This window comes from Poeciliopsis prolifica, unplaced genomic scaffold (assembly GCF_027474105.1).
Source record: "Poeciliopsis prolifica strain line A6 unplaced genomic scaffold, Auburn_PproV2 SCAFFOLD103, whole genome shotgun sequence".
Lineage (NCBI taxonomy): Eukaryota > Metazoa > Chordata > Actinopteri > Cyprinodontiformes > Poeciliidae > Poeciliopsis > Poeciliopsis prolifica.
In genome coordinates this window covers 914,114-927,952 of record NW_026562478.1, presented here as the reverse complement: position 1 = coordinate 927,952, position 13,839 = coordinate 914,114, and the positions used below count along the sequence as shown (strand labels likewise).

At 37.7% G+C, this 13,839-nt stretch overlaps 1 protein-coding gene across 1 annotated transcript in view; it reads left to right on the top strand.

Annotated features, from left to right (window-relative positions):
- Window positions 1-1,016: 1,016 nt before the first annotated feature.
- LOC129354081 (otogelin-like protein) overlaps window positions 1,017-13,839 on the top strand; it is a 57,838-nt gene continuing 45,015 nt past the window's right edge. The window contains 12 exon segments of the mRNA XM_055023570.1: window positions 1,017-1,034; window positions 1,125-1,179; window positions 6,773-6,880; window positions 8,310-8,411; window positions 9,329-9,486; window positions 10,311-10,432; window positions 10,507-10,715; window positions 11,114-11,164; window positions 11,167-11,243; window positions 11,362-11,392; window positions 11,395-11,467; window positions 12,481-12,590. Coding sequence (XP_054879545.1) covers window positions 1,017-1,034; window positions 1,125-1,179; window positions 6,773-6,880; window positions 8,310-8,411; window positions 9,329-9,486; window positions 10,311-10,432; window positions 10,507-10,715; window positions 11,114-11,164; window positions 11,167-11,243; window positions 11,362-11,392; window positions 11,395-11,467; window positions 12,481-12,590 — 1,114 coding nt within the window.

The following is a 13,839-nucleotide window of genomic DNA, read 5'->3' as shown; positions in this document are numbered from 1 at the left end:
GTAAGATGCAGCATGACATTTGATATGAATGAGAAACCAGAGCCAGTGTTTGTTGATGTGTGTTAGTAAATGCTGAAATGTGAATTTGAAAGTGTACTCTTCCTTTTTTGTGTTATGCACTGCAAAACTACAAAATCTTATAAAATTGTTGTCTAGTTCTAGCACAAATATCTTAGGAGACTTGAAATAAGTCCAAATTAACTTATAAAGAAAATCTTATTATATATATATATATATTTTTTTTTTCAATTAAAATAGTTTGTTCTTAGTTTGTTGTTGAGTTTTAAAAACTCACATTTAGGTGATTTTAATGATTAAAATGTAGTATATTTAGTCCAAATATCCAAGTACACATTTTAAATAAGATTTAAAATTAAATTATAAGCAACTTTCAGCAAGATATAAAGCTTCTTTAAGTAAATAATTCCTTAATGTTGAAGAAAAAGTTTTAGCTCCACTGCCAGATTCTATCATTTGTAAGATAGGGAAATGTCTAAGTGATAATAGCAATTTTTCTTCAATATTAAGGAACTATTACTCAAAACAAGCTCCTGAAAAGTTACTTGTTAGATACTTATTTCAAATGTGTACTAAGATATTTTCAATAAAAACTAGACCAAAAACAATTTGTGTATCAACAAAACTTGCATTTTAACCAGTTTTAACCAATTTTTTAAAGATATCAACATTTTCAGATATCGCACTGCAAAAACTTTTAAGTATTTTTGGTCTAGTTTCTAGTGCAAATCTCTTAGAGTACACATTTGTCTTTAAATAAGACAAAATGAACTTACAAGTAACTTTTAAGCACGATAGAGGGGCTTATTTTAAGTAAATAATTCCTTAATATTGATGGAAGAGTATTATATTTTATAAGTATCAATCTCACTTGTAAGTTAGTTTTGTCCTATCAAGTATGCGTAAAATCCTGCGTATTTTCAGTATGTTAATTATGCGTATTTTGAGTGTATCTGTGGCATTAGTTGTTTTGTTTTGCTGTTTGCTGCGTGGCGGGGATGGTTCCTGGGTCGGTGGTGGGTTTCCACTGTCCAGTTGGGGGGGATCGGTGAGTGAATGCTTCATCAGCAGGAACAAACGTCTCGTTGTTCTCTCTGTCCCTGCAGCGGGAGCAGCAGGATAAAGCATCAGAAATGGGACACCGCTTCCCAAGGAGAGCAGGTAGGCCGCTGCATTGATCACTGATGCTGATGCTTGGAGTGGCGAACACACGGTCACAGATCACAGAGAAATCAGCCGGCTCGTATCTTCAGAGGCGAAACTCTCCCTTCACTGCAAAAACACAAAATATTACCGGCTACTTATGGTCCTACTGCAAATATCTTGAAATAAGACTAAACAAACTTACTATAGTAGTAACTTTTCTGCAAAATAAAGACTTTTTTAAGTCAATAATTTATTTGATGAAAATGCGCTGGCTTCCTTGTATCATGGGAAAAAAGTCTTGTAATAAGTGTTACTAGCATTTTCGCATGAACGACTTTTAAGCAAAATATAGGACAATAATTCCTTAATATTGAGGAAAAGTACAAGTTCCACTGGCCGATACTTTCACTTTTAACAAAACAAGTGAAACAATCTGCCAGTTGAACAAATACTTTTCCATCAATATTAATAAATCATTAACTCAAAACAAGCTAATTTTTCCTGCTGAAAAGCAGTTAGTTTAGTCTCTTTCCAAGGGTTCTGACATATTTGTTCTAGAAGCCAGACAAAAATCCTTGCTAAAATTTTATGTTTTTGTAGTGCAGCGTTCGCTGACACATGAGCTGTTTTAAATAACAATCAATCAATAAACCAACAATACCTATCACAACAGACATGTGATCAGTATCAATAAATAATAGATCTGAAAGGACATATTCACTGAACTCCGATCCAAACCTCACCTCACTCTCTCTCTCTGGTTACTTAGCAACTGAGTCAGCTGAGTTAGCTTGCGCAGCAGCAGTTTAATGTTTCGCCACCATTCTTCATAACTGCTTTAAAAAACCAGCGTGGAGTGAAAACTGAGGATAGAACAGGAAAGGTAACGTCACCAGTTTGACAGTATTTCAGATATTTAAAACTAAATAACTGATCAATAATTATCAATGCCGACTGATATGAAACGCTTATATCATGATACATTTTTCAGCCCTAAAATACATATAAGAATGCGAATCATAAACACTCGGCTAAGGTGACACAATATTTAGAGGTTAAAGGTTACAAAACTGTTTTTTCCATATTTGTTAAAACTGCCACTATGTCATCACAGTATGAAACTGATAAAACAAGATTAATCCGCTATGCGTTCTTTCTAAGCAGTCTGAGAAATGTGCTGCTCCAGGTTATAAACAAGCAATCAGAGGCAGGAGGAGAGTCTTAGCGCTGCCAATCAAGCTTGTGTATCCTGCGTAATGTAATGGCAGAAAAACAAGTTACTTTTACCAGGAAGCTGTTTTTCTGTTTATGACATGCTAACTAGTGTTAGCATTCGTGTTAGGCTATGTTGTAGGTGACCAGCTTTAGCTTAGCAAAGAGCAAGGCGTGTACACAAGCATGATTCACATTGTTCAGACTGGACTCTGATTGGCAATTCTGAATGAGTGCTGTATTTCAGCAGTTACTACTGGGAGCTCTGGGAAATTATTTCACTGGTAACATGGGATAATGCCCTATTGTAAAGGAAATTATCTGGTACCTTATTCTTAGTAATATTAAAGAATTGTTTACTCCTATTTCTTGCTGAAAAGTTCCTTGAAAATTTAGAAACATGTACATTTTATTAAATTTAGATTTTTTTCAGTAAACTCAAAAAAAAAACTTCTTACATTAAACTTGTGAAAAGTAGAAGCAGCTTTAAAATGTGCTCTCATTTTATATTTAAAATCATTTTATAGCAATTCCTATCACTAAAAGGAAACATGGCCATGTCCAGTACTTTTCCATCAATATTAAGAAATTATTTATGTGAAACAAGCTCACATTTGTTGAAGAAAAGTTACTTGTAAGTTAGTTTTATCTTATTTCAAGTGTACTAAGATATTTGCAGTATAATTAGACCAAAAATAGTGTGTTGGATTTGATGGTTTTTGCAGTGCGGTGACATTTGCTCCTCAGCGGTAGACATGTCAGCGCGTCCCAGCAGGAATATTCAGTAGCTGCTCTGTTGTCTCGCTCTTCCTCCGCCCGAGCCGCTATCTGGTCTCCCTTTTGTTTGACCTCCCTTCGGTACCAGGAGGCGTGAGAATCCGGTCCAAGCCATGGGAGCTCCTTCATGAACAATGCAATTAGCAGCAACGGGTCATAGGTCAAAAGCTCTTCTGGATCTCTGAGCCGAACTGTGTGTTCTGTTTCCAGACCTGATGCTGATCAGTGATTAATAATTCGTGGTCACGCTCCCACCGCGGCCCCCTGCCCTGCTTTGTACGAGCTCATCGAGATGAAAGACCAGTTTTAGGGCTCAGGTATCGAGGGAAGCTCAAACTGTTGGAACAAGGCTGTCAACGAAAGCTGAAAATCTTTCCAAAACAAATCTGATGATGATTTCGATTACAATTTTGACACATTTCATACTCAATTATGAAATCAATGGCAATTCTGAAAGAACGATTCCCTGCAACTGAAAACATGTCATGATTCGAAATTTCAGATGATCACACACCTGATTATGCATCAAAATGGAGAGCGAGGCTCAGATGACCTGGATGAAAAAGAGAATCAACAAAGACTTCTCCTTCTTTTAAGGCTTTTTTTTTCTCCTGTTCTGCTTTTGTGTCGCTTTTATTCTGCAACATATTTCAAAACAGGAACATTTCCCCAAATGTAAAAAAGTAGAGGAGCTATTTTAATCGCAAGGCGGAAACAATTAATCAAATTAATCCATTATTAAAATGATTGTCCACTAATCTAGTGATCAATTGATTGTTAACTGAAGTGTACAGACTCTGAAATAGGCCATTTGCTGTAAGACATTTAGAGCAGTAATTAAGCCAAAACTGTACAAAAGTTACAGTTAAATAACACTGGACATGTATTTTCTGCACTGAGATACCGTATTGTAAAAGGTCTACATGTCTGTCATAATAACACATTTTGACAGACAATAAATTGTCCCACAAATTATTGTAATAAATGATTATATTGTTGTTTTGAGACCATTTTCAAGTAATATAATGACAATGGCATTCTTTAAATTAAATTAACATTTAAAACTGGAACTGGAAGACATTTTAAATGTACAAAATATATCAATAAAATAATAGAAATGACAGATAAAATGAATTATGAAGACAACAAAATTATCCTTAAAAGAAATTCAGGTTGAGACCAAAACATCAGACTGAAGACTTTTATTATCCAGTTTCTGGTGAAAAGAGAAACAATAATTATACAAATGGAAATTTCTGAGCTCGTTTCAATTAATTATTCTTATTGCGACAGGCCTAGTGTAAATTATTCAGTAGATCTTAATTTTAATGTGTGTTTTAGCCAGCACTGTCCACACAGTTCAACTTTTTAAGGAATAAAAGAAAAAAAAATAGTTCAATTGAAAGTTGCTTTAACACTTAATGACTCAGTTTCTCTCCTTCCAGATTCTCCACTCAGCCACTTCTGCTTTAGAAACAAACACTTCAGCCTCCAGGCGATCACTGGTTAGTGGGACTGTTGCATCCAACCTGACGTCTGCCAGGACAGAGAGGACAAAAAACGACTTGAGGAGCCGAAGCGTTGACCAATCATCTGTACCGTTGATGAGTCAATCATCCTCATCTGGCAGCCAAGATGTGGAGAGTGATACAGAAAATAACCCCCATCCATCCCTTCAGTCAGTAACTGAGACTAAACCCCCAACCAACGGTCAATTACCGGCCAGCACTGCCTCACCTAATTGGTCACCAACTAAGACGGCAGAACTAAACCAATCCCAAACCAATTTGTCAACCAATCAACCACCAACAACTAGTCAATCAACAAAAATTATTACACCAACCAAACAATCTTTAACTGAGAACAGATTATCAAACCAATTCCAGGCCAAATCTGGACCGCTTACTGCTGTGACTACGCAGTTTAACCAGTCAGACTTTAGCCCAGTGCCACACACTCAGCAAAGGTTCGCAACAGCATCAATGAACCAAACACCTGACCCAGTCCAATCCCAACCTAAACCAACGACCAATCAGTCCCAAGACATTAAACAAGCCAGTCAATCAGGACACAGCACACAGAATATCAATCACTCATCAAGCAGCACAGTTTCAGCTGGTCTATCCTCAACAACAACTCGAGTCAGCCCAGAACCGCCGTTCAAACAACAGTCAACAGCAATATCAACCAACCAAGCAACAGAGACAACTCAGTCAGGCAAAACCCAAACCAATCTATCTTCACATTTCCAATCTCAAACAACCAGCCAGTCAACAATAAGTACTGGACTGACCAGTCAATCATCAGGCATAGCAACAGAAACTAGTAAATCAACAAAAAGTACAACTTTGTCTGCTGACACCTCAACCAAGATTGTGAAAATCAGCCAAACACAGATCAACGTCGTGCATTCAACCCAAAAACCAAACAACCACAGAATCTACCAGTCAATCAACTACAGAAGCATCAAGCCATTCAGACGCCAGCCCAGTAACAAATACCAACAACAGTTAACAGCAACATCAACTAGCCAAACAACAGAGACAACTCAGTCAGACGAAACCCAAGCTGATCTAGTTTCACGTATCCAATCTCAAACAACCAGCCAGTCAACAGTAAATATGGGGCTGACCAGTCAATCATCAGGCATAGCAACAGAAATAAATAAATCAACAAGCAGCGCAGCTAAGACTGTGAAAACCAGCAAATCAGATGTCAACGTCATGCCATTCACCCAAAAGCCATCGACACATCTATCAGACAATCAACTATAGAACCATCTAGCCCACCATCAACTACCAAAGTGACTTCCAAACCAATCAGTCCCATCTCAAAGACACAAAACAACAAATCAGCAACTTCCAGAGAACCAGAAAACCAGTTGTCAACCAACATTGCAACGGCCAATAAGGAAATAAGACCTACTAGACCAACGCCAAGCATCACCTCATCAGAAAACCAGTCCCTAAATAGACTAACACAAACCACTCAGTCTTCAACCACATTGGCAATGTCCAAATCAGCTGGAAGTCTAGAACCAACCAAACCAACAGATCCCGAACAGTCCCAATTACAATACACTCCTACCGCACCAGTTCAACCTGCAAGAAAGACAAAACACCCCATCCAACAAGTAAAGAGTACAACATCAGCCAGAAAGTCATCCGAAAAACAAATAAATGCTAAAGCACCATCCAGAAAATCTTCATCTAAAAAGACAGGATCAAACCATTCACCAATAATCACAGCAAATCTGGACAATCACTGGAAGGAACAGACCCCTTGAGCCAATCACCAGTCAGTAGATCACCTCCCAGGATCTCATATCCAGATGGCAGCACAACAAAATCAGTTCAGCTGTCATCCAGCCGAACATCACCGAGTCCCTCGGCTACTTCATCACAACCAATGAGTCAGTCTGATCTCACACATTTTCTAACCAATCTCCAGCTACTTCAGCTCTCAGCTGATCAGTCAGTGACAACTTCAGTGGCTTTAGCATACACATCTCACAACCGGAGGTCGAATAATCAAACTCTGGTGAAGTTGGTAAACTCAGACCAGTCACTGAATGGGTCTTTACTGCTAAACCAATTGGCAACTAGTTCAACAACGGCAGGAAACCCAATCAGGGGCTCCTTTTCACCAGATGATCGGCCGGTTAATGACTCGCAGCTCACCAGGCAGGCAAAAGAGACTCTAAAGTCTTCGAAACGCAGAATACCAGGTGAGGTTTAAAAGAAAGAATGATTGAATATTTTCTAAAGTGCCTGAACTGAACCAGTTTCGCTGGTTTTCTTCAGACATTTGATCATTTATCAGGTGTCTTTGATGCCAAATATGTTTATTAAATATTTATTAAAACCATCTAACATAACTCTGAGACAACATATGAGACAAATAATCTGTGAAAAAATCTATATCCTCCACCGTCTCCCGGCCTTCTAAAGAAATGCAGAAGGCAGGGACCCAAAAACAAGGACCAGGATATTACCGCTGTCAGTCAATCTGGTGTATGCGTTGCTAAATGTGCTAATAGTAGAGAAACAAGTCATTGTTATGAAGAAACCACTTATGTGCCATCACTGGTGGCCATGTTAACTAGCATTAGCATTCATGACAGGGTCTGCTCCCAGAGAGGAAGGTGGAGGGGAAGGCAGATGAGCAGCGCTGCATGGAGCATGATCAATAGTGCTAAGACCCTCCTCCTTTCTCTGATTGGTTGTTTCTAACCAATCAGAGAAGGTTAGAACTGGAAGAAGGCAGAGGAGCTGATTTTTGTCATAGATTATCTGTTTCATACTGTCAGGACAAGACAGTTTCAAAGAAATATAGAAAAGTAATAAGTAGTTGTTTCCAACTTTTGTGGAAAATACAGATTTTCCATATTTAGATTTTCAAACCAAAACAACTCCCAATGACCTCCTACTATTTACTATTTATGTAAGTTTTTACAGCCGAGTATAAACATAAAGTTACTTAGAGCATGTAAAAAGTCTCTCAGATTGGTTTGAGTTGATGTGTAGCCAATTTGGAAGGACCGTCATGGCTCCATTTTGCCTCAAAGGCAGAAATGGATGTCATCTCTTTTTATGACAAATGACACTGCCCCCTGCTGGTGATCAGATAGAATGCAAGAGAAATGCAGTTCCTTCAGTTCTCTTCATTTTGTTTTACTTTTTTCTTATTCTCCTTTAAAAAATTTTCAAAATTTTTTGAATACAGATGTTTATTGCCATTGATATAATCAAACTGTGGCCAGTTTTATGGTTTGTGATGAAGGTCCATTTTAATGTTTTGTTTCTGTGAAGACTTTTTATTATTATTTAAAGACTCTCTGGTGTCGATGAACAATTTATCAAGCTTGTGCAATCTCCACTGTCCCTTTTACCATACATGTGCTTTTGTGCATGATGCGCTTGACTGGCCAGAGAAACCTAAAGCCCACCTAGCAGCTGCCATTAATGCAAGTTGAGGGAACCAACGTTGGTGGTCAATTTAAGCAAATTATTAAAATAGGTAATCTGTTACCGCCACAGCACACATATAGCTGAATCTAGAATGCTGAAATAAAATGAAAGGAGAAATAGTCCTTTTTAAATGTTTCAGTTCCAACTGGCTGCCTGGTAATTACTGGTTTTACTGGTTTCTCTCAGGGGAGCCGTGTGAGCATCCCTGCCTTAATGGAGGACAGTGCTATTTGTCTGAGTCATGTGACTGCAGCTTGTTTCAGGCCACTGGACACAGATGTCAGACAGGTAACTTCACAAAACGACTCCAAATTCACATAAATTCATCTTAAAACAGAAAATTAGAGTCAGTTTGCTTTGTCTTTTCTCCGTTTCATAGCAAATACTCACATAAATCCCAGTTTAAACTCATAAATTTAGCATATTTTCACTTTTTCAGTTTTATGATATTATCAAAATGTCATCTGCAAAAGTGATTTTTCTCACTGCTTTGCTCGTGGGACTTTGTCTTTAAAAATATGGTAATATTAATGTTGAAACAAAATATTTATTTTTGCTTTGTTTTTAACATCAAGAAGAAAGTAGATATGTTTACAATAAAAAATGCAATAATTAACACAAACAAGAATTAGTTGCACAAAATTATTTACAAACTTAGCATCGATGCATAAGCCACACATTTATTTATTTTTTTTATCAGAATTTAGCTCAGTTAAAGAACCTTATAAATGGATATTAACTCTACTTATTTCTATGGCATTAAATTTTCTACATTAAAATTGCACAATATGGGATATTCCAATAGGACAATAATCAAAAACACAAACATTTTCTAGAATTGATGCTAATGCTAACCTTTAGCATCCAGAATGTCCTGACAACACAGCAAAAACTGAATCTTGCCAAGTATATCTTGCCAAATATCTTAATACACTAGAAATCAGACAAAACTAACTTACAAGTAACTTTTTAGCACAATATTGGAGCTTGCTTTAAGTAAATAATCCTTTAAGGTTTAAGAAGGTCCTTTAAGGCAGACATACATGAATGATTAGTTATTGATCTATTTGTGTTCAGCAGCCATCAAAATGCTTTGATTAATCTGCTACCATTTTTCATTCTGGCAAATGCATCGTGATCATGTTGTTTTAATGATTGGAAACATTTCAACAGATATTTTCTTTTTTTTTTCGTTGCTTGCCCAGTTCCAAATCTCGGGTTTGAGAGGGAGATGACCTGCAGGACGTGGGGTCAGTACAACTTTGAGACCTTTGACGGTCTCTACTTCCACTTCCCTGGCCGATGCACGTACACGCTGCTGCGGGACTGCGAGGAAACCACCCAGGCCAGCGTTGTTGTCCAGGTTGGCTCACACTAAACAAATCCTCACGACTTTGACAAGCTCAGAAGTTTCTCTATTTACCCTCTTAGTATCAATCCCAGCCTAAGGAAAGTTTGTTCTTAAGTTCATTCAGAGGAGAATTAGAGTCAATTACCTTTAAATACTGCAATTTCCCAGAATGCCTTGAAAGTACCTGAAACAGACCAGTGCTTTGTTTCCATGAAAAGGCAGGAGATACTTTATCTCTGCCTGGAAAAACCAGAACACACATTTTGATTACTGATTGATTTTTTTTTCAATCAGAATTTTATCACAACGGAGAACATGAAGGCAAAACTTTAGATTCTATTTTCTTCCAGGTAAACAAACCAATGCTTTTCAAAGACGACATAAAATTACAGACCGTTTTAAGTTTAATCTTAAAACGGTGGATTTTTCAAAATCCTTCAAATTTGTTTTAGTTTCTACACGTTACATTTTGCTGGAAACTAAATATTTAGCTTCCTAACTAAATGTTTTGTTTTGAGCTAAATCTTCAGTTTGAAGTTGAATATTTAGCTTGTAAACTAAATGTTTAGCTTGGTACCTAAATGTTTAGTTAGCCATTGCATGTTGTCAGGGGATCTTGTGCTCGGTCATGTAAAAAACAGAAAATTAAGTTTGGTTTTAGAGTGAATATTTCAATGGCTTTGTGCACAATACTGCTTACTACTGCTGTTTAAAGGAGCATAGGACGGTGTTTAGGTTTTTAAATAATGCTTGCAGCAGCATCGCAGTAGTTTCTAAAGCCAACCTGACAGCATTTATGTGATGAGACTTTTATGTCCCTGGATCTGGATTTGCAGGTCCATAATGACCCAAACTGCGGCTCGACTCCCTACACCTGCCAGCGGTCCGTTAGCCTCTTCCTGCCGTGGGATGGCGAGATACGACTCTACGCCACCAGCGTTACCTTCAAAGGTCAAAGGTTAGAGACCTAACAATGCTTACAGTCCGTGTGCCTCACTTTACGTCTTTATATATGAAAATCTCTCTGTTTAGTCTGCAGCTTCCTCATCATATCCATGAGCTGCAGCTAGAGCAGATTTCCCAGTATGTGCTGGTGACGCAGCAGCAGGGCTTCACGCTGGCCTGGGAGGGGCGGAGCGGATCGGTCTACATTAAACTCAGCCCGGAGTTCGTGGGCCGAACCTGCGGCCTGTGTGGAAACTTCAACGCAGACATTCAGGACGACCTTAAGACGAGCTACGGTAAATAAAAACTTAAAGGTGACCAATTATGTTTTCTTGAAGCGGTTAGGATAGATTCAATCATTCTTAGGTAATGAAATTTTAGTCTAATTTTGGGCATCTTGTCACCTGAAATATCAATAAGCTGCTGCTGACCACGCCCCCAACTCAATGTTTACACTCGCATGTGAAAATGGTTGCAAACAGATGCTCAATTGAGGTTGAGTTGGGGTCGTGGTCAGCAGCAGCTTATTTTGATTTAAAGTGACAGAAGCTCTAAATTAGACTAAAATTTTATCGTCTAAGAACAACTTTGTTCAAAATTACAGACCCATCCTCACCTGTTTAAGGAAATATAATAGGTCACTTTTAACTTATTGCTACAAAGAATGGCTGAGTGAGTGTTTCCTGCCTCTCAGGTGTGCTGACTCCAGACGTAGAGATGTTTGGGAACAGCTGGATGGAGATGGAGCCCACCAGGACCCATGTCCCCATGTTCCCTCTGCGTTCCCGTCGCCCTGCACTGGTGTTGATACTCAAATCCTTCTGGTGAGACAGGAAAACAAGGAAGAATAATTCCCACATCCAACCCTGAAACAAAGTAAAGCCTGACGTATTTTACAGTTTCGTCTGGAGAAGTTTTCTGTTTGGTTTGTTTTGGCTGCAGAAAGTGGAGGAAGTTTGTGCGGCGCTGCTGGACCGCCTTTCCAGAGCTGCCATGACTTTGTGAGTCCGCTGTCCTACATGGCCAGCTGCTCCAACGACCTCTGCATGTAAGAACAACTGATTGCAATCTCTACTCTTGGTAGAGGTCCAGTTATTTTATCCTCCAGGAAACACAAGACTTTGACTATACCACAAGTGTCCAATATTTTTGTCACAAGGGCCAAAATCCCCAAGAAAGATAAGGAAAACCAAAATGCAGATTTTTTTTGGTTTTTGTTTTACCAGTTTGATCATTTTTAAATACAAATTAAAATTTTAAATACAAATTAAAATTTAACAATGGAGCATTTTTCTGTAAATTCTGAGAAATGAGAAGAAAATTTCTGTCATTTTAACATCAAAAACTTAAAATAAATTAAAAGTATCTTTTCAGCAAGATATCAGAGCTTGTTTTAAGAAATAGGTAAATAATTTCTCAATATTGATAAAACGTTCTAGTTCCACTAGCATATTATTTCACTTATGCCAATTTTCCCATGTTACAAGTAAAATAATCCACCAGTGGAACTAACAATTTTGAAATTTAAAAATTTAAAAATGAAGAATTTCTAACATAAATCAAGCTCCTACATCTTGCTGAAAGGTTACTTACAAGTTAGTGTTTTTCTTATTTCAAGTGTACAAAGATATTTGCACTAAAAAGTGGACCAAAATTGTATGGTAGGGTTTTATATTTTCGCAGTTTGGTGTTGGAATAGATAAAATTGGTCAATACGGAGCATCTGAAATGGTTTCACTTCTTTAAAAAATATGTGGATTACACTTAAATTTCATTTTTTCAATTTTACTATGACATTTTTTAACTTTTTGCTGTTTTCTATAAGCATCCAACCCAGGGAATGCCTGTTTGTGTTATATTTACACCCATTTGTGTGTTTTTGAAATGCATTCAGCCCCGGGAATCTACCCCACAAACTCAGTGATTTGTCTTTTTGTTTACGGCAGCGCAGACTTTGGGTTGCTATTTTGAGTCGGATCAGCCCAGTGAACGGGGTTGTGTAACCACACCTCTCCTGGCTCCGCTCGAACAGTCCTTTTCTGTCTTTTCACTCTGTTGAAGGTCGGATCCCAGTGGCGATGTGGTATGCCAGGTGTTCAGCGAATACGCTCGAGCCTGCGCCCATGCTGACCACCCACTGCACAACTGGAGGCAGCGCGTTCCTCAGTGTGGTACGCTTTCACTCACATTTAGTCAAGAAACAACAAAACTCTGCTAATTATGCTCTCAAGTGCAGCTTTGTAGCTAGCAAGATTTGACTTTCTGTCAAAATTACCAACCATCTGGGGCTAAAGCATGTGGTTGCCAAGTATAGCTTTTATTTAGTTGATTTCACATTAAAATGGTCACAAGATGCTCTGCGGTCAGCTGCACAAATAGACAAGAATGCAAACCAAACTTCTCATTTTATTTTTATAACTTTTGATGAGGAAAGACACGCAGTGGTGATAGTGGGCAGCCATCAGTGTAATCACGGATTTGAAACGAATACATTTTACAATGTTCATATAGTTTATAAATAAATATGATAACAGATCAAATCCTGCATTATAAAGAAGGTTCACATCTGACCATCAGTAATGGCGACAATAATGTGACACACTGAAATATTATCCGAATTTCAAAATTCTAATAGATTTTTTAATTTTGTTACTATTGCACAGCTAAATTCAATTGCCATAACAACACTGCTATGAATCAACATGGCTAGAAAAGATTCTAATGAGAGTAGGCACATTACACAAATAGAGTAGTAGAGGAATGATAGACATCTGGTGTTGACATTTTGGTATGGGGGCCCCAAAATTTTAATCTCTCTAGGGCCCCAAAATGGCTTCTGCTGGCCCTGGGAATATGGGCGTTAAGGTTTATCACATTAATAAACTGACTATAAATGTCAGTTCATTGTTATTGAATTGACAACGATAAGAAGAGCGATTTACTATTACATTTTTGTGGGTAGCTTTGGTTATTATGGCTGTGACTGCATGACACAACAATCATAGCTCAAAAATATTACTCTTGCGAAAATATGTAATATGCTTAATTCGGACACCAGTCATATACACAGAACTGTGATTTATATCACTAAACTGCACACAGTAACTGCATTTAATCCTGTTTTAAATTTATTGATGTTCTCAATAAAAAAAACTGTGGGGCAAATTGTAAAATTAAAATGCTGAGGATATGGACATAGTGGGGGGAAGTAAAGGGATTAAATGTTATTAATTGGAATTTATTGTGACAACGTAAATCAAAATCAATATCAACCCCTATCTAGTAGTGATTTAGAAACATCTTATATCCCAATGAGGGCTTTTGTATGTTTTGTTTTTTTTTTTTACCACCGATTCCGAATCCAAGTCGATTTTGATTATCCAAAACTTAAAAAAAGTACATAAAAAATAAGGGATAAGA